At 32.7% G+C, this 25,019-nt stretch overlaps 1 protein-coding gene across 4 annotated transcripts in view; it reads right to left on the minus strand.

The window, feature by feature from the left end:
- LOC132717205 (copper-transporting ATPase 1-like) overlaps positions 1–25,019 on the minus strand; it is a 47,595-nt gene that overhangs the window by 5,030 nt on the left and 17,546 nt on the right. For all 4 annotated transcript variants that reach the window (XM_060700628.1, XM_060700625.1, XM_060700626.1 and 1 more), the window contains exons 3-19: positions 20,622–21,714; positions 18,900–19,109; positions 17,192–17,355; positions 16,164–16,325; positions 15,496–15,575; positions 13,614–13,854; positions 12,949–13,182; positions 11,898–12,038; positions 11,194–11,302; positions 8,773–8,897; positions 7,579–7,713; positions 6,349–6,540; positions 5,537–5,719; positions 4,426–4,636; positions 1,754–1,915; positions 1,284–1,426; positions 494–697 (exon numbers count right to left, since the gene is read on the minus strand). In XM_060700628.1, the coding sequence (XP_060556611.1) occupies positions 494–697; positions 1,284–1,426; positions 1,754–1,915; positions 4,426–4,636; positions 5,537–5,719; positions 6,349–6,540; positions 7,579–7,713; positions 8,773–8,897; positions 11,194–11,302; positions 11,898–12,038; positions 12,949–13,182; positions 13,614–13,854; positions 15,496–15,575; positions 16,164–16,325; positions 17,192–17,355; positions 18,900–19,109; positions 20,622–21,714 (3,789 nt within the window). The remainder of the gene's footprint in view (positions 1–493; positions 698–1,283; positions 1,427–1,753; positions 1,916–4,425; positions 4,637–5,536; positions 5,720–6,348; positions 6,541–7,578; positions 7,714–8,772; positions 8,898–11,193; positions 11,303–11,897; positions 12,039–12,948; positions 13,183–13,613; positions 13,855–15,495; positions 15,576–16,163; positions 16,326–17,191; positions 17,356–18,899; positions 19,110–20,621; positions 21,715–25,019) is intronic.

The following is a 25,019-nucleotide window of genomic DNA, read 5'->3' on the forward strand; positions in this document are numbered from 1 at the left end:
CAACTATGACAAAAGAAATTATTCATTGTACAGCACAAAGTTAGTGAGGAAATTATTTAAAGTGATAAAAACATACAAAAAGCAACACAAAATTTATTAATACCTGAAAAAAGAACAACATTTGAAATGTTGGGAAAAAGAGCAAAGCAAAACTATGGAGTTCTTCTACGTCTGTATTAGAACATTGATACTATTGGTTAACCTTGACAACTACAGCACACAAGAGGAGTAATGATGGCCTTATTATTATGGTGTTACTAGATACTGGCTTCAAGTTCTCCTTATATAATGTACAAGTAAATGTCATGGATGTAGGGTGATAAAAAATATTTAAGTACGCTCAAACATTTTTTAAAGAAAATTCTATAATGAATGGACAAAAGTATAACCAGTGTCAAAAACTATCAAAACAGACTTCCAGTTAATTGAGTCTTTAAACCCTTTTTTATAGGTTACTGGTAAACAATTAAAAAAGTATTCTATAAAACTTTACATTGATGAGAACAATATCTGCAGCCTCGACAGCTACATCGGTGCCTGTACCAATAGCTATACCAACATCAGCCTGGGCGAGGGCAGGCGAATCATTGACACCATCTCCTACCATAGCAACCTTCATTCCCTTCTTCTGTAGCATTTTGATCTTCTTCACTTTGTGTGATGGTAAAACCTCCGCAAAAACTTTCTGTATTCCAATCTTTAAATAAAGATATAAGCATCATTTAAGAGCAGTCAATGAAAGACTTAAGGTTCAATATTTGTTATAAATATTCATTTCACTAGTTTTTATTTCATTTCATTTAAATATATTTTTTCACATTTATAAAGACTATTTTAGGGAGATTAGTTACGTTAATCCTAGGAACTTTTCTCCTCCCTTATGATAAAATTAACATTACTTCTGAGGAAAATAGTCAATTAAAAAATCCAATAAGCTTTGATATCTAATTAAACAATTTCATGCTTAGAAAAATTGGTTGTACAGACAGTTGGTGAAAAAAAATGGTTTAAAATACCATGTTTTTCTGTATCTCGAACAGATAATGCAATAAAACTAGAAAGGTTACCTGTAATGTATTGTTCCCACATGAAATTAGTTCAACATATGTGAACAAGGAAATTTAAATTAAAATTGACAGATCAAGTCAGACATACAATCATGTCTAATTACAGATAAATTTTAACATCTAATCATTGCCTTGGAATCAAATTAAACCAAGCAATCATTAAATGACAGGCTTTTCTGGTTCTTAATCCAAACATTCATTATACAATAAATATACCTGTTGGGCAATAGCCTTGGCAGTTTTCTGGTTATCACCAGTCAGCAAGATGACCTGTAGCCCCATCTCTTTCAGTGTGTTGATAGCCAAGTGAGCCTCTGACTTTACAGTGTCAGCTACAGCCAACATGGACACGATCACTCCTGAAATAATTCATTACAAATTCACTTTGTATTTTGTTTTATGATAAGCTTTAATCATCATCAGAAAATTTCACTTTTTTCGAGACCTTATGTTGAATTCTTCTCAATCAAACAGAGTCTGCAACAATTTAAATTTTGTTGTTTTTAGTGTTCTTTAGAGATTCCATTTTTCTCTATTCTACCATCTATAGCACACACTTAAATTACTATCCGTTCATGATACAGAAATCAAAAGACGTATAAATACATGTATGTACCATCTATAGCACACACTTAAATAACTACCCATTCATGAGTCAGATATCAAAGTGACCTAGAAAAACCTACCATCTATAGCACAAAGGACAGCGGTATGACCCTGCTCCTCGTGTTCTGACATTGTAAGATCCATCTGCTCCGTCACATGTAAACCATTACGCTTCATCCATTCTCTGTTACCTATCAATACATCATACGGTCTCGTGGACGCAGCACCTGCCATTGTCATATCTGTCAAGAGATAAAAGTCTCTACAATACTTAATATCTAACCTTCTACATAACTAACAATAATACTTATGAAACTGGAGCATACATATTTTCTTGAAATTTTCAACTGATAATGTAGACATTGTATGATGCCATCTTATCAAGATGCATATAATACATATGGCACAATCTTTTATTTGAAAGTTTGGTGACTGTCATAAAGGGAGGTAATTTCTTGGCAAATAGAATTCTTTCTTAACCCTTTACCTCATATATACGAGAAACAATGCATTTTCGACCCCCCCCCCCCCCTTTTTTAGGCCTGAAATAGTGAAAAAATGTCCTATTTAGGCCCCAAACACATGTTTTCGTTTGAGAAATGTTGCTTAAAAAAGTGAGCACTTTTTCGGCGCCGCCCCCCATCCAAAAGATACATCAGGGGTTGCCAGAAGGGGGATGTGCCCCCTTCTGTTTGGGGGGTTTGAAAGGGGGTGGAGTCCCCCTCATCGCCAAGAAAGTTTTGGACTTGTGAGAGGCTTAAAATGACCCCAGGTCGATCATAAGGTAACGTGTAACCAACGCTGAAAAGCCTTTGACTCTATCTCAATCCCTTGAGAAGTTGCAGCACTTTGAAATAAATTTTGATGGAAAAAATCGAGACAAAATAGTGATTTTTGGCATAAATAGAGGATATTAAATGAGTGTAGTTTAATACTAAATTTATTGAACGAGTTGAATAAAATCATATTATGCGACCCTTTGGCGAGCATAATATTGTTTTATTCAAAAAGTTCAATAAATTTAGTATTGAATCTACACGAGTATAATATTCTTTTTTATCACATATATAAAATAAGAACAGTCAAATGTTAAAATGAGTAATTTTTCAATGACGCGCTGATAGTGTAACACTAACATTAGCGCGCTTTAACGCTATGTTTCTATATAGACCAAATGACGTCACGTCAAAGTGTTATTACACTAGTGTGATATCGTTTTTATTACATGGCTTTATTACACTCCTGCACCACTGTTTATGTGATAAATCTTTATAGCAGATAATAAATTGTTCTAGAACAAAAGGTTTAGCAACATAACTAAAGGAATTCCTTAAAGGCCCAACTGGACTATAAAAGCCAGCAGATGGCGCTATGGCAGGTTTCTTATTAATTTTATGCATTCTTCACTTCAGGGACCCTTTTTCAAAGATTTAAGATTAATAACCAAATGCATTAAAGTAACACTTGGCATGTTTGTAGGCATAGATATTTTTGATAAAGATTAACCAAAATTATTCAAAATATAACTTTGTTAAGTGTACATTTTGTATTTCTGGAAAAAAATACTGGCTGTCAAATTTGAAATTTGAATTTCCCTGGGAGGAGCCATGTGATCATTACAGGTCATGAACTTTCAGTAGTAAACAGAAGCACGTGGCAGTGTTTATTTCAGGAAGAGAGATTTGTAGCAGACGATGTATATTTCAGGGAGGGAGATTTTCAGCAGACGACACATTGGAATGCTGAATAAAACAATAACTTTTACTGACTTGCTTTATCAAATCCAACAAATTTACAATAATCTATTAATCTATGATTTTTTTTTAAATTTCAAAGTACTGATTTAACTTGTATTTGAATGGTTTAAACTTTATGAAAACAGTAAAAGTAACTTCCAGTACACTATATTTTGTTGTAAATATCTTGTAGTCAATTACATTTCACAAATGTTAATAAAACTAAATGTTGCATATCCATAAAAATTTTATACATTAACAGTTTAAAAATATTTTAAATTCCTGTCAAGAACATTTTTAGCAGGTTGTTCTTAAAAGAAATGCCCCATGTAAGGCACATCTTTTGGATTTTGATATAATTGTCTGACTTGATGAAGGACACATACAGCATTCCAGTGAAAAAAAAAAAGAAAAACAACTGACTCTGGACAAGATGACTTGATAATGTCTTTAATTAATCTTTGAGTTATATAAAACATTCATTAAACCTCTCCTGTGTAAAATCTGCTGTTTTTGTTTACATTCTCTCTGCAGGTTAACACTGCATGCTATTTATAGTTCAGGGTTTATAACAGACAGTTTTACATCACTGATTAGTCACACCCACAAATACTCGCTGCCGCGGCAGCAAATGTTGCCCCTTTAAATCAGTTATCTAATCTATATTTATTATGTTATATAAATGACATCATATGGAAAAGTCTCAAGAAAAATCAGCAAAGCACAGTCAGGAATCTGACCTAAGGTCTCAGGATTACTTCAACATGGTCCCTAACTTTTTCTTGCTGTATCTGTAAGTTCTTTTATCATTATATTTGTGATGTCATCTTTATTACCAGAGAGGCAAAGGCAAGTTATGGCTACTTTTCACCCTTACTGACTGATCATGTTTTTTTCTTATGATATATATTCTTATGGGAAATACATTTTTAAAGGCCAGTACCACCCACAAAAGAATGAATACATGTAAAAAGACGATCATAATATGGAACATATTTAAAATCACTATAATTTACCCTCAATTAGGAACACTTCTTCAATTGCCGTATTATGCATGACGTTATCTATCTTCACCCTCAAACTTCCTATCAGGTTCTTCCTGTTGTTAACACTAATCATGTCTAGTGACTGAAGAATGGATTCCAGGTTGCTTACAATACATTTGAGACCACATCCTGGTACTGCTTGAAAGTCGGTCACTTTTCCGAGACATTCCGACTGCAATGTCTGTAAAAACAATGAAATGTTCATTACAACTGTGACTGCACAAACATCCTGTCATATCATATCATTGAAGCAAAAGTGCTGCACAAACAAAATAATAAATAAACAACATTTCCCTTACTGCCTTTTTTGTAATGTAAAAGGTCTTGACATTGCTTCACTTAAAATTCAAATAAGTTGTGATAGGTTTAGTTCAAGTTGAACGAGATTCATCTTAATTTGAATCTCAAGGTGCAGAACTTCACATGCTGATCAACATTTCTGTACAGTTTGTTGACACTAGCTCAAGCAATTCTAGAGGTATGTGTGACACAACATGGCAACAGACTGTGGTTTTGCTTCTGACTTTCCTAATAATATTACACCCTATGACATTGATCAGTCGACTCCACTTATAACGTACTCGCTTCTAACGAATTATCGTTAATAGCTAATTGAATCTGAAATCCCCGCCTGATTCCTTCTTTATTTTATATTAAGTCATATTGCTAAATACATACTCGCTTAAAACGAATTTTGGCTATAGCGAACCATTTTTTCAAGTCCCAAATGGCAAAACAACACGTATATTTCCTCGGTTAAAACAAACTGTTATAATTGAAATATTTCATTGAGCTCAATTAATGGTCAATACATAAATATCGCCATACAATAATTATTCAATCGAGTGATTGCACATAAAATGCCTTGCATAAAATAACCGCTGTCATAAAAAACCCATTACACCGGTCACGGATCACAGGTATGGCTTTTTCACGGCAAATTTGCACACCCCAACCAAGTCAGCAAAAGTTGTTAATACTTTGCTTTTAGCAAATTTCGGATATTACAGACAATTTTTAAATGTCCCATTGAGTTTGTTATAAGCGGAGTATACTGTATTTGATATGGTGGAACACTTACGTCTTTTGCATATTTAACAATGGCTGAAGCAATCGGGTGCTCGGAGCTGGCCTCAGCTGTTCCAGCTACAGCGAGAAGTTGCACAAACGTACAGACTTTATCCTCCACAAACATTGCCACACGCGCAACTCTTGGTACACCATGGGTCACAGTTCCTGTCTTGTCAAACACTATAGCTTTGATCTGTAATATGCCGTGAGTATTGTTTTTATCAATATTCTAATGTAAGAATCAATATTATAATGTCAGAAAACACTGTTTTATTACAGAGACTATTATACATAAATTTTCCATCAACATTCATTTATTTACATGTAAATGTTTTTTGTTTTTTTAAACACTCATGATCAGACATTTGTTTTAACTTTTGAGCCATTTTTTTTCTTACATGGAAACTCTTTTATGATTTTAATTTTTATGATTAAAATTATTTTGTCATTTCTGTTATACTGAACATAACATAAAGTCAAATAATAAAAGTGTTTCGAAAATGTATAAATATTCACAATTAGCAACACTAATATGTTGTATTATGAGACAGAAGTACTATTCTAACACTTTATTATTCCTACCTTGCTGATATCTGCATGACAACAATTTCTGCATATTTTGACATTTAATAGGAGTAAATGCCTTTCACAAGTGCAAATCACTTTTCTTTTTTACACAAGAACATTTTTACCTTCTCTACCATTTACTAGTATATACTTCATAAAACTCTGAATTTAGTATGCTTTAAAGATGGGCTGCTTTAAGTACAACAACTAAATTCAATTAATATTAAATATTTTGATATACATGTAACAACATACCTTATGAGTAGTTTCCAGTGGTTCTCCTCCTTTAATCAGGATGCCGTTAGTAGCCCCAACACCAGTCCCTACCATAACAGCCGTGGGTGTGGCCAAACCTAGGGCACATGGACAAGCAATACTGAGTACAGTAATAGCGTACTGGAAAGCTTTCTGGAATATTATCTCCTCCCTGGTATAGTCCGATCCTTCCTGTATATATATATATATATATGAAAGTAGATATCTTTTCATCAAACAAAAATTTACAAAACATTGTAAGGAAAATAACCAATTTTCTTAGTGCATTCCAAAGAAACAGGAAATATTCTTATATCAAATCTCTCATTTTGAATTCTCACAATTTCAGAAGTTATAGAGGACTAGATAAGATATTCATATCAACTTCTACAATATTTCCTTTGTATTTACTGGTGGAAATAAACCAAAGATGCCTCTTTGTGCAGTATTTGTGGAACTAACAGGCACATGAGATAAAACAACAATCTTTCACAGGTAAAGTCAGATAGTATCCTCACATGAATAAATTAAATCCTGGCAAGATTTGAACATAAAGATGTAAGTAGAAAGTCATTTAAAGTCATCAGACATAACTATTTATAGTTCTGAAATAAACAGACATAACCATATATGGTTCTAAAATAAACAGACATAACCATTTATGGTTCTGAAATAAACAGACATAACCATATATGGTTCTGAAATAAACAGACATAACCATATATGGTTCTGAAATAAACAGACATAACCATATATGGTTCTGAAATAAACAGACATAACCATATATGGTTCTGAAATAAACAGACATAACCATATATGGTTCTGAAATAAACAGACATAACCATATATGGTTCTGAAATAAACAGACATAACCATATATGGTTCTGAAATAAACAGACATAACCATATATGGTTTTGAAATAAACAGACATAACCATATATGGTTCTGAAATAAACAGACATAACCATATATGGTTTTGAAATAAACAGACATAACCATATATGGTTTTGAAATAAACAGACATAACCATATATGGTTCTGAAATAAACAGACATAACCATATATGGGTCTGAAATAAACAGACATAACCATATATGGTTCTGAAATAAACAGACAACCATATATGGTTCTGAAATAAACATACATAACTATATATGGTTCTGACATAAACAGACATAACCATATATGGTTCTAAAATAAAGACTATCATACCAAATATACTGACTTACCTCAAAGTTTGGTTCTATAAGTTTGACATCAACATATCCTACAATGATCCAGGCCAATGCTGTCAGGAATGATAGGGAGCAGACTACAGGTACAAAATATCCAGCTATCTTATCTGCTACAGCTTGAATTGGTGCCTGAAAAAGAAATGAAATTTTATATTCATGTTTCAATCAAATTTAATAATTCTATCATATTCTTGTATGGCATATAAATGCTAAATGATTGCATAACTGCTGGACTACAAAAAACATCCACCATATTTACTTTTACTCAAAGAATACAATTTTGTGGGTTTTTTTTTCTTCAAAAGTTAAATTTCTGTATAGAACTTGAAGACTTCAGTCCTGCTCCAGTCACAACCATACTGCCTCTTATGGCACAAGCACTGGTTATCTACATGACATGAGAGATAAAAATAAGACAAGCTTTAAGTTTTTCTTCACAATCAAAGCTGAAATGAGCATGTTTAACCCTCACTTTGATAGAATTCAAAAAGCAAAACCTTTGTCACAAGTATAGAGCCAGGCAAGCCTGCACATCCATACAGTCTGACATGGCTTCTTTCTATTGGCTAACTAACTTCAGATTTAAGAAATTCAGCTGTCATATCGAGTGTTTAAATTTCAGAACAGAGGGCATTTAAAAAAGAACAAGAACCGGTTGAACCGGGTGATGCTCCCTGAGAAGGTTCTGGACACAGGAAAGTATAAAAAAAATGAACAAAGGGCAAAAAACTCCAAAATTAGGCAAAGCGGAGTTATGTTTTTATGCACTGCACTTCTATTTAATGAGATCTATCTATCTAAAAAGTTTCCTGATGATATCAGAGTTATGTCCCGGGTAAAATTCAAAGTGTAAAAATGAACAAAGGGCAATAACTCCAAAATTAGACCAGGCTTGTTTAGCTTCTTTAAGCATTGCAGCTCTATCCAATTATATCTAGCTACCTACCATGTTTCATGTTGATCCCTATTATAGTTTTAGAGTTATGTCCTGGACAAAGTTCAAAGTGTAAAATAAACAAAGGGGGATAATTCAAGGCGACTATATGCTCCCCGAAATTTTTCGGGGAGCATAAAAACTACAAAACATTATTCAAATTTGACTTTTCATAACAAGCATTGCCCTGAGGCTTTTGAACGGGTATAGGTTTATATGATATCATATATATACCAACTGTGACTTCTACGTACCTTAGATGTTTGAGCCTCCTCAACAAGTTTAACAATCTGTGCGAGTGTTGTGTCAGACCCAACATGTGTAGCTTCAATAAGTAGTAAACCATGCTGGTTGATAGAGCCTCCTATCATAGATGATCCTACAATATAACAATATACCAGTCAATAGTTGCTTTCAACATTAAAGAACAAAATCATTACACCTATTTCATGCACATGTAGCCAAAAAAGCTCTCTATCAAACGTTCATATATTATATTATTCATCTTTATTTCATGCTTTCCAGTGTTTTATTGTAATATATCAGATGATTATATTCTGATAAACCACTAGTGAAATTTATAAAATATAATTTTCACTGTAGCCAGACTATATCTGAATGCGGATGAAAAGAAAATCATAACTAAATGGAATAACAGGCAGAAATTAATGCCGTCGTGCGTAAATTTTGCTTATTTAGGAAAAGAAAGTCGATGTCATCATACATCATGTTAAAAACGTAACAAAATTAAAGAAATTTAGGACCTATATTTCAAAATTGATTATGTGACGTCATGATGTGATGACGTCACAAAGGAGAATGCGTGACGTTACGCAGCACAATCAGTAAAACAAGAGCTGTCCGTAAGACAGCGCGCTCGACTTTTTTAGTGCTTGCCTATAATACAAAACATTGACAGTTAAGGGCCATAATTCAAATAAAATCTTTGACAGAATTACCTTCTCCTGGACATGTTTGGGAATCATGATTGTAAACAAGTATTCCAACTTTCAAATTAATATCTCAAACAGTTCAGTCAAAAAGTGGACTGGTACTAAAAACTTAACCAAGATTCTAAGTCGATAAAAGGCCTTAATTTTTAAAACAAATCCTTGACAGAGTTACCTTCTCTTGCGTACAGATGGGGGTAATGATGTGAAATAGCATTAAAAGTTTCAAAGCAATATCTCAAAGGGTTAAGGCAATAAGTGGATTTTACCCATATTCAATGTATTTTCTAAGTCAAAAAGGGGCATAATTCTGTCAAAAACCTTGACAGAGTTATGTCCTCTTGTCTGTTGATGAAGGTCGTGATGGTAAACAAGTATGGTCAGTTTCAAAGCAATACCTCCAATGGTTTTGAAATAAAGTGAGGTGGTACAAAAAACTTAACCAAGATTCTAAGTCGATAAAAGGCCTTAATTTTTAAAACAAATCCTTGACAGAGTTACCTTCTCTTGCGTACAGATGGGGGTAATGATGTGAAATAGCATTAAAAGTTTCATAGCAATATCTCAAAGGGTTAAGGCAATAAGTGGATTTTACCCATATTCAATGTATTTTCTAAGTCAAAAAGGGGCATAATTCTGTCAAAAACCTTGACAGAGTTATGTCCTCTTGTCTGTTGATGAAGGTCGTGATAGTAAACAAGTATGGTCAGTTTCAAAGCAATACCTCCAATGGTTTTGAAATAAAGTGAGGTGGTACAAAAAACTTAACCAAGCTCAATACACTTTCTAAGTCAAAAAAGGGCCATAATTCTGTCAAAAACCTTGACAGAGTTATGTACTCTTGTCTGTAGATGGAGGTTATGATGGTGAACAAGTATGGTAAGTTTCAAAGCCATACTTGTAATACTTCTGAAATAAAGTGGGGTGGTACGAAAAACTTAACCAAGGTGTGACGCCAACGCTAACGCCGACGCCGGGGCGAGTAGGATAGCTCCCCTTTTCATAGAAAAGTCGAGCTAAAAATACTTAAAATCACTTAAAAAGCATGAAAGAAAAAGAAAATTTATTTGTTTTACATATAAGATTGAAATATATTTCATTTGTGAACACCAGCTGTTATATTTTCACTCGTGGCTATGCCACTCGTGAAAATATTGCATCTGGTGTTCACTCAGTGAAATTATATTTCAATCTTACATGCAAAACAAACAAATATCCTCTATGTATCATAGTTTGGAGACTTTACTATTGCAAATGTGTCAGAGTTAAATTGTATATTTATATATGCACAGTGAATTAACTGGAGTGCATGTATTAGTTACCTACAGTAGTACACTCACTGGCTGTCTTAAGCATGCTCGTTAATTGGCTTATTTTTTTCTGGGGTTTACTTATTGTGATGACAGGGAAAGAGATAACAACAGAAAAGTCATATTCAGATGCTTTTTAATATTTTGACGACAGGGAACGGGTTTTAATTTTTTATATTTTAAAACACTCAGCATTTTTTTATATTTCAAAACACTCGGCAATCTGATTTACATTCTTACAAATCTGATAGCCTTAAGTTTCGATGCTCTTAATATTACATACAAAATAAGACTCTCTCTAAACTATGTCAATTGGAATTAGCACTTTTTTAATTTTGATATAATTGAAAAAACTTTCATATGTATCTATAAACTACTGAACATTACTCAAGTTTGATAGTACACAGCCACTTACCGACAGTTTTGTCAACTGGCATAGATTCTCCAGTTATAAGAGCCTCGTCACATGATGATTTACCATGTACAACTTTACCATCTACTGGTACCTTTTCACCTGGCACAACCTACAACAACAACAACAACAATTACAAGTCTTTAAAATGCTTAAATAATGCTCAAAAGTATAACAATCATTCAACACAAAAGGTTTTTCAAAGATTTACATCATAATTCACTGACTTGCATACAGTAACAATGTATCAATATGACATGGATGCTTCAAATATTACAAGTAATCGATTGATGTACCTTTATCAGATGCGCGAACAAGATATCTAAGCATTTATATATGAATAACTGGGAGTTTCCGATCCTTGAAATTAAGATCTGTGCTAATGTATATAAAAGCTTTTCTATTGGCTTGCCCCTGATGGTGTTTGAACCCACTCGGTCACTAATCCTTAGAATATAAGTCTGACGCATTAACAAGTCGCCATTCCATCACTCATTTTACATTGACAGCATCACAATTCTTTTTTAAAAAATACTTTACGTTTTCTATTAAAGTTTTTCATACCAATGAAACATTCATTTTGTCAGTTTTTGTTATGGTATGGGAAATAAGATAACATTTGACAAATATCAATATAAACTTAAATAAGTCTTTGAACAAGATATAAATGATGAACATTGAGACAAGACTTTGGTATATAAATGTACCTTCAGTATATCACCCCTCTGTACTAGATCTACTGATATGGTTTTCTCACTGATAATGGTAAACTCTTTATCCAGCTCCACTAATACAGCTTCAGATGCCTGCAGGGACATTAACTTAGCAAGTGCTTCTGATGTCTTACCCTGGAAAAATAAAATATATTGTCTCAAAAAAAAAAAGCTCAAAAGGATAATGATCATTAAAGGTTTTTCAAATATTCAAATCTCAATTCACTGACTTGCTTAAACTAACACTGTATCAATAGGACATATAAATAAAACCTACATTATAAGATCTACTTTTGACCTCCCTTTTTTACTTAAATTTCATTGTTTTTTATTTCTTTTTATGTTTTTTTTTCTGCTGCAGGGTGTGTATATTCCGTATATACTTTGTTTCTACGGTTTACATTTCAAGTTACAAAATATCAAGAATTTACAAGGATATGTTTAATTCATCAAATTACAGAAAAAGAGGGCCTTGTCATTGAATTAATAAGTCAACAAGGAATACATGTACACTGAATTCTTTTTGTTTTATGAAAGGAAATTTCAAAGATATAGTCCAAAGGTTTGTTGTTCTATTCAGGTGCCCACGTGTGCCTAAAATAATGCATGGAACAGCACCTATTGTTCTCTTTTACTGCTAAGCATGAAAGCTGCAGTAACTTAAATATTGCCATTGGGTATAACCGTATTGAAACCAAACCCATCAAATTCTCTCAAAAAGAGCACCACATGCGGCAATAACACCTGTCTGTAAAAAATTGTTAGTTGAAAAGGGGCACAACTCATTTTTTTTCTTCAGAATTATGCCCCTTGTCTAATAACTGCACCTTATGATGATAAGCAAGTATTCCATGTTTCATGTTGGCACATTTTGCAGCATTTGACTAATGTTCTACATTTAAGATTTTACACAATGACAGTAAGGCAGCAGTGACTATAACAGTTCGACTTTTTAAGCTCAAAACAGACAAACTAAATAAGAATTTTTCTAACCCTAGCAAAATGTTTTATCAATCTAATATCTTCATAAATAATGTTTCCATACCTTAGCAATATGTTCCAGCCATCTTCCAAGAGATATAAACACCATCAACATGGGTGTGGTCTCAAAAAATGTCATCGGTGAGAAAGGTTCATGTAGACCAATGGCTGCCAGTACAACGCTCACAGAATATGCGTATGATATAGTCGTTGCCAGGACAACCAGAACATCCATGTTGGCAGATTTGTGACTCAATGCTTTATATGCTTGTATGTAGAAATAACGACCTCCAATGAACTGTGAAATGTAAAATATTGATATTGACATTTTCAAAGACCATTTTTTAAAAGAAGTTCTTAAACAAATGTAAGTATAATTCAAGCAAACTAAATATGGACTTTAAATCAATGACACTCAAATTTTTTCAAAAAACAAACTTTTAATAAATGAAATTATTAGCAATTATGTACTGAAAACTTTTTATTTAAGTTGTTCCGACTTAGTAAAAATATAACATATGGTGTACGGACATAATCCCCTTCGGACAAAATCCCCTTCGCATAACATATAATCAAGTTATTTATCATCCCTCAATGTGATGTGACCAGCCAATATAATAAAATTCTTACATGGTATGATATTGTTATGGTAGTTATCTTCAGAGTCTATAATATAGGCATATTATTTGTTCATATAAAATATTAAATGCAGCAATATAAACTAGCTACCTGCACTGGTGTTGCCAACAAAAACATTAGTAAATTGTCCAATGAGAGGCCAGGAATGAGCATATACTGGTTGCCATGACCACCAGTCATCATTTTTCGTGTGGTCGTCTCCGTCATGTTGGAGCTGTTATCATGGCTGGTATGGTCCTCCTCCGCCTTGGCTGGTGCAAACATAAAGTACATCATAATAGCCATAGCTGGTACTCCAAATATCAGTGACCATAGAAATGATGTCCTCCATCTGTACGGGAAACATAACAAGAAGGTTTTAGCTTAATATACATAGCCATTGCTTTAATATGTCTTCCATAAGGAGATATACATGTATAACACCATGTTATAGAAGACAATATTCAAAGATTATGCAAAGTCAACAACAGTATCATTGCTACTCAAAGAACAAAATGTATGATTTCACACCAAATTTAGCCTCTGTAGAGCCACATAACTCAACAACTACCAAACTTTTTGTCTACTAAAGGGTGTCACTTTGCAGAGGTTTTACTGTATATCCGATCTGAAGGATCATTTGGTAACATAAAGAGTCCTTAACAAAGAGATTTGAATGTATTAAGAAGTATCAAGAATTTGACAAGGGTTTAAAGTATGAGCAAGTTTTCTTTTCTCATGAAATATTTGTTTGATTATTGAAAGACATCCGTTTTCACATAATAATAGAGCAATGCATTACAAAAATAGCAATGTGAAATTAACCTATGATGTAAAATCCATTGCACATTTATGTAATGTCTAGCAAGAGAGGTGTTTTCTATTTCTAAAGTACTGTAGCCTGAGAAATCAAGCATTTATATGAATTGTAAAGGCAAAAACAGCTGTACTGTATAAATACATATTTGTATATGCAGGTTTAGACCTATATTATATCCCCGGTCTTGTTGACTTAACCATAACTATCATCCCTGTTAAGTAAATAATGTTTCTTATCCTCATACAGAAAGATGTTTCTCTACATGAAACAATTGCACCAGATGTTCTATAAAAGATATAAGTCCCTATATGTTAAAATAACCTTCATAGCTACAATACCAAATGTACTATCTGTCAATAATCAAATAATCATTTTCACGTTCATTGTATAGAAAGGCGTGAATCTAAAACTAATTATCTTAACCAGCTGTCACAAACAGCAAGAATGTTTTTTTTGTTTTTTTATTTTATTTTCATCCTTACACAAGTAATGACATTGCCTCACATCGATGCTTGTTTCAATAATGAAACAAATTCGTAATATCACCCTGTGATATTACATTCCTACCCTAACAAATTTCTTATCAAAGAATGACATACCAAAGTCCTGCATCTAAAATATATTTTGGGGAACTCACAGGTCCTTGCCAAAGACACTTAGCAAATTTTTTCTGGTGATAAACAGATTACTTCTGGTACTGTACAACTGTGGAATCAATTTAACTGTGTCACACAATTATCACTGTTAGATTGTGTCCGTTAAAATAAATATCAGATGTTAAGGTTGAGTGCACAATCTATCTTTATAACTATTTAGTAAATCTCTGACATCTGTATCAAGCAATCAATTCTTTTGGGTCCTTTGTTTTTAAGGTTTACTTTCAGTAGTTTGATAGGGTGTGGTTGCAAGTTTGAATCAAAGCAAGATAGGATTTGTTTCTGATGCTATAAAAAAAACTAAAAATTTCATGACATTGAAAGGTAATAATGTTTACTTCAGCTCCCATCTCATTTAACACTCCCACCTCATTTAACACTATCTTTCATGGGCTTACATTATATACTACATTATATATTACAACCATCCGAGGGATGTGATAGGTATATACTGTATAGAGTACAACCTTCTGAGGGATGTGATATGTAAATACTGTATAAAGTATAAACAGTTTACCTTTTGATATCATCCCTGTGGTCATATCTGGACGCGTTGTTATCATGGTCTGTATACAGAGATGCTTTAAATCCAAGACCCTGAAAATATACAGTAATTTATATACAGCTTATTAAGATATTACTACATTTCATGCTAAACATGCACATAAAGATAGCAAATATTTTCTTTCACAATGTAGGAAAAGATTTTAGATCTTAAGAATTTGATCGGTCCCAGGACAGATCCTTCGACTATTCTCAAGAGTAAGTAACATAAAAGTCAACCAGGAACTGTGGGACATCTTCTCAACTATTTCGAGTGCTTGTTTTTGTAAGTTCGCAAAGAGAATTCAGTAAATATCCACTCTTCAATTATGGCTCATGGTCTGTCATCTAAAATCATGGCCTGGAAGACAATTGTGTAAGGTTTAAGTGAAAACCTTTTATTGCTGTATTGATAGAACTTGCATACAAAACTGTATCCAGCCTAAAAAGAGACATTCATTTACTTGAATTTTCATAGGCATAAAATATTTGTACTATAGATAGTTAATTGTTATTTGTTTCTGGAGGAGTGTTGTTTTTTAAATCATTTTTTCTCCTTATAAACTTAAAATAAATAGCAGAACAGGCAGTAAAACCTGGCTGCAAGACTAACACAATTGTTTAATCTGATAACATCAATACCTGTATTATTTGAATGATAGTTCTTGGACCAACATATTCAGTATTGTAGACAAATTTTCCCTTGTTGGTTGCTAGGGCAACCTGGGCACTAATCACGCCATGTTGTTTCTTTACAGTTGACTCAATCAGATGAACGCAAGACGCGCAAGTCATCCCGGAAATCTAAAATTATAAAAAAGTTTAACAGTCACACCACTTAATTTATGTTAATGATTTGTCCTACGTGGAATTTGGGAGATTCTATTTAAATTTCAAAGGTATTTCATATTTAATCAATGAATATATCAGCCAAAAGTGTAGAGTCTAGTAATACTACATACATTATATATGTACAAGCAAACAAAAAGAAAGATCTAAATTAATTTCACTATAAAAAGAATGTAGGTATTTTCTGTGTAATCTGGTTCATTCAAACTAAATTTCTTAACAAATTAATGTTCCAATTCATCACAAACTTCATTGGTTTACTATTAATATTTCATCATGATAGTGTTACTTTGAAGTGTGAATTAATGGCAATATAATAATTCTTTCTATTATATAATACACACTCGAACAGTGCCGCTACTTACACTTAATTGATTATAAGATAAATGAAATATTCAAAGCAACAGTAAAGCATGGACAATAAAAATATTATTGTACACAGTAACAATGAAGTGAATAATACCGTCATAAAGTTGACTTTTATCTCTCATTCTTTATTGATCAACAACATTTATATTTCTTTTACCATGTCATGACTGACATAAAATAAAGGGGAACAGTGGCCTAGTGGTTAAAGAGTCTGCCTCTTAACCTTGGGACCATGGGTTTGAGCTCCAAGCGGGTCATGACCATGTTTTTTCACGACTCCAGTCTGATGGTTCTAGAAACAGGACTTGAAAGTGATTAATATAATTTGTAAGAACGTGTTTCATGACAAGATTAAATAAATTTGTTTAAACTACGTAAAATGAAGGTGTCAATACATCATCAAGAATCATTGCTATACATATGAAATACTGACAACAGTAATCAGTACTTACATTTAGTTCCACAGTGCCCTGACCAGCTGACTCGGATTCCATCACAGTTGAGTTAAAACCAAGGCTTGATATCTTGTTGGCTATCTGTGAAGGTAAGATGTACGAGGCATCATACTTCACTTCTGCTTTCTGTGCCAACAATGCCACAATCACAGACTTTATACCTGAAAACAACAACAACAAACATTTTAATAAATATATTTCATAATCAGACAAAGAAAAAATGTTATTCTTTATACAATTTCTGAAAATTTCATTCATGGTTGTATGTGGACACAGTTTTCTTTTCTTTTTTTAAATTCCAGAATAAGGCATTTTTAATATTTTCTAAGGCCGTTAAGGAAAAGTGGCAGATTAATTTCTAGCATAATTTCAGATAAGACTGAATTTGTAGAACCGTCTGTAAGCAAACCAGATAGTTTTGTCACATGAAATGTTTCAGCATTTCCATGGAATGCGAACAACAAGGGCAAACAATTCAAAGTATGACACCTTTTGCCACTTTGCTTGCTAAATTGGTAGCAATAAAGTAAATAATGGCAGTAATGGGAATGTCAGATATATGTCATCTATACAAAGTTTTAACAGGAAATATGGCCTATTATTATACAAGTAACATTAAAATATTTTATACCGAACAATTGGTAAGTTGATAACATTTATAATACATTTATCCAGATAACCATTAATGTCAAATAGAATGTATTTATAGCAGACATGGGGTAATCGTAATCGGTAATTTAATTTAATTTAATCAATTACAATTTTTTGAGTAATCACAGTAATCAGTAATCATATTTTTTTTCCTGTAATTTAATCATAATTTAATCAATTACATGACCAATTAATCAGTAATCACAATGATTACATGTATGATTACAATACATGTTAAGCTAAAAAAAATATTGCTGAACAAACATACATATAAAGGTTAAAAAAGGATCCAGTGTCAATGCCTACTAATTGTCTTAGGTAGTGTAGGTGAATTAAATGCAGTCACCACCCAGGTCAGATTTGATGACACCTGTGTTTTAATAAGGTGATGAAAAGATCACTGACAGATTGACCCAATACATAAATGATTGTCACAATTATACCACTTAAATTTAGCTGTGAAATTATAACAATGGCCTGGATAGGTATATTATCACTTATTGAGAAGACTTTACAGGTTCAGTAAAGAGCATGTATAAGCTGCAATTACCGACAAAAGTGAGATATGGTTATATTTTCTGTTACATTTTCTGTTACATTTTGGTATTGTTAAGTCCACGTAGAAGCAAAAAGTACAAAAAGATTTTCATCATATCGAAAAGAAAGTAATACGCAAGCATGGCAGGAAATATGCCTACTGTTTTTAAATACTTCATATTGCCAAAAAAAAAATTCCTGATGATGGCAATGTGAGAGCTAAATGAACACTTTCTTATATATCAGGAAATGTTCAGCATTTCATAACTTATGTACATGTAATCAGTAATCATAAATGTAATCTGATTACTCCTGTCAGTAATCAGTAATTTAATCAATTACAATGTCAAAATGGAGTAATCAGTAATTTAATTTAATCAAGCATTTTGACAAATAATCATAATTTAATCGATTACAATTGTCAAGTAATCGCCCCATGTCTGATTTATTGTCAGTTAAAACCATATCATATAAACTGAAGTTCTGTATACCCACTGACTTATAGCTGTTCACCTACCTTCCACTTTCATCAGATTTTTCTCTATACTCGCCACACAAGATCCACAGGTCATACCCGTTACCTTGAGGAAACATTTGTCATATTCTTCCTCCTCATTGGTACCTGGCGTATACCTCACACTTTCAGTCTTCTGGTCAATTATCAGGGAACCATTCACTGTGCTGGCTTTAACATGAACTTGCTTTGGTGACAGTGCTTTGGTGTTTTCTAAAAAATTAATATTTACTGATAAAAAAAAGTAACATAAAAACATCTTATTAAAATAATATTGTAGTTTCAAAGGAAATTTTTATGCACCATGGTCAGGGCTTAAAAAACCAAAAAACAATCACAAATTGTTATAAGTAATTTAGTAATAATAATCATAAAGTTATGATGTACTCATGATACCCCATTTGTTCTGTTACTCAGCCCAATAAATCACTACAAATTAATACCCGAACCGTTCTGTCTATTACTCATCCAACACACAACAAAGTCACATCCCATTTGTCCTGTTACTCAGCCCACTCCCAACAAATTCATATCATTATTGTTTTACCTATTACTCTTCCAACATATAACACATTTCATATGATACCCATTTTGTTTAACCTATTATTCAAATGTCATACTTTAATTTATTTCATATATTTCACATGCTAATTGTTTTGTCTATAAGTATGCAATAATTCAAATAAAATGATAAGATTATTTTGCCAAATAAAATTCGTTACAAGTCAACTTTATTATAGCTACGTGAAATTTGTACTCTTATTCATTTATAACATTTCAAAATGTTCAAATTAATCAATTCTCTTTGAAGTTATAAGATGAGTTTTGTATCTTCAAAAATGAAGACCTATCTATTAATCATATATGCCACAACTGCCACAGAGCAAAACAACATGTGAAAGGTATGTGAATGTTACAGTAGCAATAAAGGAAGTTTTATCTTGTTTTAATATACTTCAATTTAATATCTGAAATGTCAGTTTTCCATTTTACCCACTGTTAAATATTAGACGTGCTACAACATCTCCACATTTACTCTCATGCGCATCTGTCAATGTTTCACTACCACTCACTTGTTTGATCAATTCTCTGCTTAGACACAAAGCTAGCCCACATAGCTGAATCGGTTAGAGACTTTCAACATAGGTTCGATTAGATGTGGGTACGAGGGAGGTTGCACTTGGATAAGTCAACTGACCCAATAAAACTATTTGTTATGGATCTCCCATTTTGCCACATTTTTGTCTTTTAAAGAAATTTACAACCTTAAGATCACTTTAACAGACTAAAGATATGCCCATTTCTAGATGTTTGTTAAAATAAGTCCTAGACTTAATTTTTTGATAGACATAGGAATAAAAGGTTTAGACAATTTCTATTGTATGAAATAAATTTAATAAATATTTAAAAAAAAACAAAAAACAACTGGACCTTTATCTTGCAATGTTTGTGACACAGATTTGTCCTGTTTATCTGAAGTTATAAAAAATATAAACTAGTTGCTGGAGGTCAGTTTTTCTTTTTGAATTCAATGAAATATCTAACAAGCTCCTTCAAATAGTTTGCCAATGATGGACTTTTTCATTTAGATTCCTTTTAGTAGAGGCAATAATTTCTCTATTTTTAGTGTAACTGCTTGCTTCACTATTCTTGCGACAAAAGATACATACACTAACGTTCTATATTGAAAAGATATAAAATTAGCATTACAAAATGTGATCATACCTTTAACAGAAGCTTCAAAACCCATGTCATCAACAGCATCAGCCAATGCTTGAGGAGTTGTTCTGTTTGGATAATAGACAATCCGACCCGATTCATTCTCTAGCGACACCTTTATACTCTTCACTGACCCAAGTTTGGAAATATTCCCTTCAATTGATTTCACGCATGACTGACAGGTCATTCCTTTTATACTGATCGTCACTGCTTCAGTATTTTCAACAGAACTTGGAACTGGTGTTTTCGAAACCTTTGCTTCAAAGCCCATATCATCAATCATCTCTGCTACAGCCTCCGGACTTGTCAGAGCTGGATCGTACCGAACCCAGGCATTGTTATCTTCAAGTGACACCCGAATTTGTATAATTCCAGGCTTCTCTGAAATCGTTCCTTCGATGTTTTTCACGCAAGACATACAGACCATCCCTCCAACATCGATCATGGTTTCTTTTTCCTTTGCTTCAATAGATGCTTTGGCCAGTTTATCAAATTCCAGGTCAAGGGAGCTTTCTCTTGGTAGAGTCGCCTCAAATCCCATATCATTGATCACATCTTTCAGGGCAACTTGGGTAGTAACATTCGGCTTGTAGATGATGAAAGCCTCTTTATCTTGTAACGAGACACGTACCTCCTCTACGCCTTCCTTCTTCTTGACAAAAGACTCGATCGTATTGGCGCAATTCTGACATGTCATTCCTTCTACATGGATTCTTGCTATCAAGGAATTGGACTTCCTAGCCGTATAGGCATCAAAACCCATGTCGCTTATCTTATCTGCAATAGCATCGGGTGTTAACTTCACAGCATTATAGCGAACGTAAGCCTGCTTTCCTTCAAGGTTGACTTTAATGCTTTCAATTCCATCAACCTTTGATATATTTCCCTCAATACTCTTGACGCAGGACATGCATGTCATTCCATCAACATGTATGGTAGCCTCTAGGAGAGGTGAAATGCGTCCAGCACTTTCTGCTATTGGTGAAACCGTCTTGACCTTAGAAGGAAACCCCATATCATCAATGCTCTCAGCTATTATCGGTGGGGACGTCTCCGTGGGACTGTAACTGACATGAGCCTCACCAGAATCCAGGATCACCTAATGAAGACAAAAACATACAAAAAAAATAATTAAAAGCAGTTTATTACCATAATATATATTTTTATCCCTTAACTTGTTTAATTTTCTTAAATGGACTGGTCAAGCAGCAATTTTTGGAACTATACATTATAATTTTTTGGATTTATCAAGATGAAAATTATGAAATTGGTCAGCCAATAGTATTATAAAGACCTGTCAGACTGCACACATGAGCAGGCTGGCCTGGCTCCATACTGGTGGCAAAGGCACACTCTCTTTTCCATTCCAGCAGCAGGACAAGGGTAACTGTTGTAATATAGCTACATCCTGGTGTTAAAGGTGGTGAATACTTTAACGTAAATAAGTCATTCAACGGATTGTTTTTTAACTAGAATAATTTATTCATTTATCAATGTTGTTAAGATTTGACATGGATGATGTTTCAGAGGCTTCTATTACAGTATACAAGCATCAAACATACTGCATAGTCTACAGAATTTATTTCAAGCTAGTGACAGATACATAGAAGTTACCAAATATGTAAGTTAAAACAATTTTTTAAATTCAAAACATGAAAATAAAATAAAATTTGGTTTCAACATGATCTCAACATGATATCAGCAATGTCTTTTATTAATCGCCCTCCCACCCACACTCTCCTACTTCCCCCACTTTCCCTTAAGGCAGCTAGAGTAAAAATTCAGAGCTCATTAACATCTGCAATATTTTCCCTATAGATGTATTGTGACTTTGTCAGATAAAATTGGTTCCATGTATCTGTATATGAAATAACAGGGTTGTTTATTAAGGTGAGTGTTGTTTACATCACAAGATTTTATCTACAAATATCAAGATAACATTGATTGAAGCATCCTAGTCCGACATCACAGGCTGCAATAAATGGTTTTAACAATGTATCTATTTAATGATGAGCTATACTGGTCGGGGACCATCAACTCGACACTTTATGAACATTTTTCCATACAGATTTATTACGTAGAGATCTGAAAATTTGACACAGTACGGCTAGGTTCTTCTCCTAACTAACAAACTAGTTTGTATATTTCTATCTATGTCGACAATTACATCTGAGGCCCATCAAGAAGAGTATTTAAATTACCTAAATTGAACAATATTAGTACAGCACCATGTGTCTGGACAGATATCACCTTGATTTATTTCGATAAAATCTTGGGTGTTTTTATTTTCTATTTTTAACATGATATACAATATTTTGGCAGCAAATACTGTTGTTATGGTTATTCTATTGTTTACTCTGCAAATGATTATAGCCCATATAAGAGGTCAGTATTGCACTATTGACGACCAAATTTTCAATAAAATATTACTGTTTACAAAAGTTGAAATAAATTTTATGAATTCATTGTTGATAAAAAGGTGATATATAGATCGACAACCACTGAACAAAGAAAAAAAACCAAAATCAGGCATTTTTGTTTGGTGGTTTGTTGTCTGGTTTTGGTGGTTCCCAACCAGTAAGATACCCAAAAATATTTATTAGTTTATCCTAAGATAAACCAGAATCAAATAAATCAATATTTCTATATATTTTGAATTATGGTAAAAACAAATTTTTTTGAACGATAAGTGTAAGGCAAGAAAGAGAACATTTAAATATCCTGTATTTTTCAAAATTCTCTAAATCTATTTTCATTTGTTGAAAACATTTTATTTCCATGAAGAAAAAAATCCATGTTTCAAGACAAACCCGTTTTCATGATGTATAATCTATGTAAATATAAGAAAACAAAGCAGAATCTGATGGTGAATTTAAATGATCCAAAAAAACATGTTACACGTTTTATTGCGGTAATCTGCAGCATGTAATAATGAATATTGACAAAACTACGTGAACTGATAAAAAACGTGTTTCGTATCACGTTATTGCTTATCTGCGTAATTTGTAAACGTGACTTTGACAAATTCAAATAAATAAAAAGTTATCTATAACAACCTTGATAATTTGTTTAAATTGTTAATGTCAACATTTAATTTCAAACTATTTGTTTAATTTGCAAAACACAAACAATGCACATAACATGTATGAACTAAGTTTACAGGGTCTGGCATTAAGATAACTTTGTTTTAACCTTTCATTAACAAATGATTCTATTTATACCAGTTTAATTGAAGAAAGCTTATATTACAGGGCTTTCGTTAATGGATGTTTGGGAGTCATTCACTCCATGATTTTGGCTTGTGACACTCAAAATATAATACTTTTCCTTCTTTACCTATATAATGTCACTTCCAATGTCAGACATTTTCCAGTCTCTGACTTCCAAATTTTGTAATTTAATGGAAGCCCTTTATTTATTTTAGCAACACAAATTTAAGACATTATAGCAGGTGTATTTATGTAAAGTGTGTTCTTTGAATTTTTATAAATGACTGACAAGTTCTCCATAACAAAATCTGAGGACAAATTGCATTGTATAATTCGGACCATATAATTATGGTAATTCTAGGAGCTTGAACTTACAGTGTACCCAGGATCCATAAAACTTAATATAGTAAAATACTAACCTAAACAGACTCTCTGAATAAAGGTTAAACAAAACTGAACACAAAGTATATTCATTTTGTCCAGGTTATTAACTATGACAATTTGTAAAGTATACATTCTATAACCATAGCAACAGGATCACTTTATATTTTTCACATCATCCTTTGCTAAAAATGTGACAATACATTAAAGCAAGTGCATATAAAACATAAGACTTTAATGATATGTAATAGATACCTTTAATGACATCATCCGAATATATTTTGGTTTATATAATAGTGCTGGTATATCTATCTTAGTGTTGAGTTTTTTGAGAAAATTTTAAACATGTATTCAGATTTACACTAAAAATATAGTGCAAAGTCACTTGACTATTTCCCCTATATTATGGACCATCATTGCATTGGTATATTATTTTTATAAAAAAAATTAATATAAATTATGAGATGGCAGCATAACAAAGAGGAAGACTCTTGATCAGTATTATTCATAGGCATGAACACCCGGTACTTAATTAATTTCTTTTTTGGCTGGGTTTTGACATTGTACCAACACAGTAAAGGTCATATGTTGACATTCTAGCTTTACTGGAGAACTAAGACCTCCGTCCATTTTTTCAGGCATGACGATGGCACTTGAGTAAAACCACCAACATTGTTTTATTAAGCTAGATTCTTCACATTAAAGAATTCAAAGTCCATGATATAGGATTGACAAACCCAGAACGATGAGGGCCAAGTTCTTTGAAGTCAACAACCTTAATCATCTGGCCACAGATGCCACTTTACTAAATTTA

Source organism: Ruditapes philippinarum, unplaced genomic scaffold (assembly GCF_026571515.1).
Source record: "Ruditapes philippinarum isolate M1 unplaced genomic scaffold, ASM2657151v2 ctg136_1_1_1_1, whole genome shotgun sequence".
Lineage (NCBI taxonomy): Eukaryota > Metazoa > Mollusca > Bivalvia > Venerida > Veneridae > Ruditapes > Ruditapes philippinarum.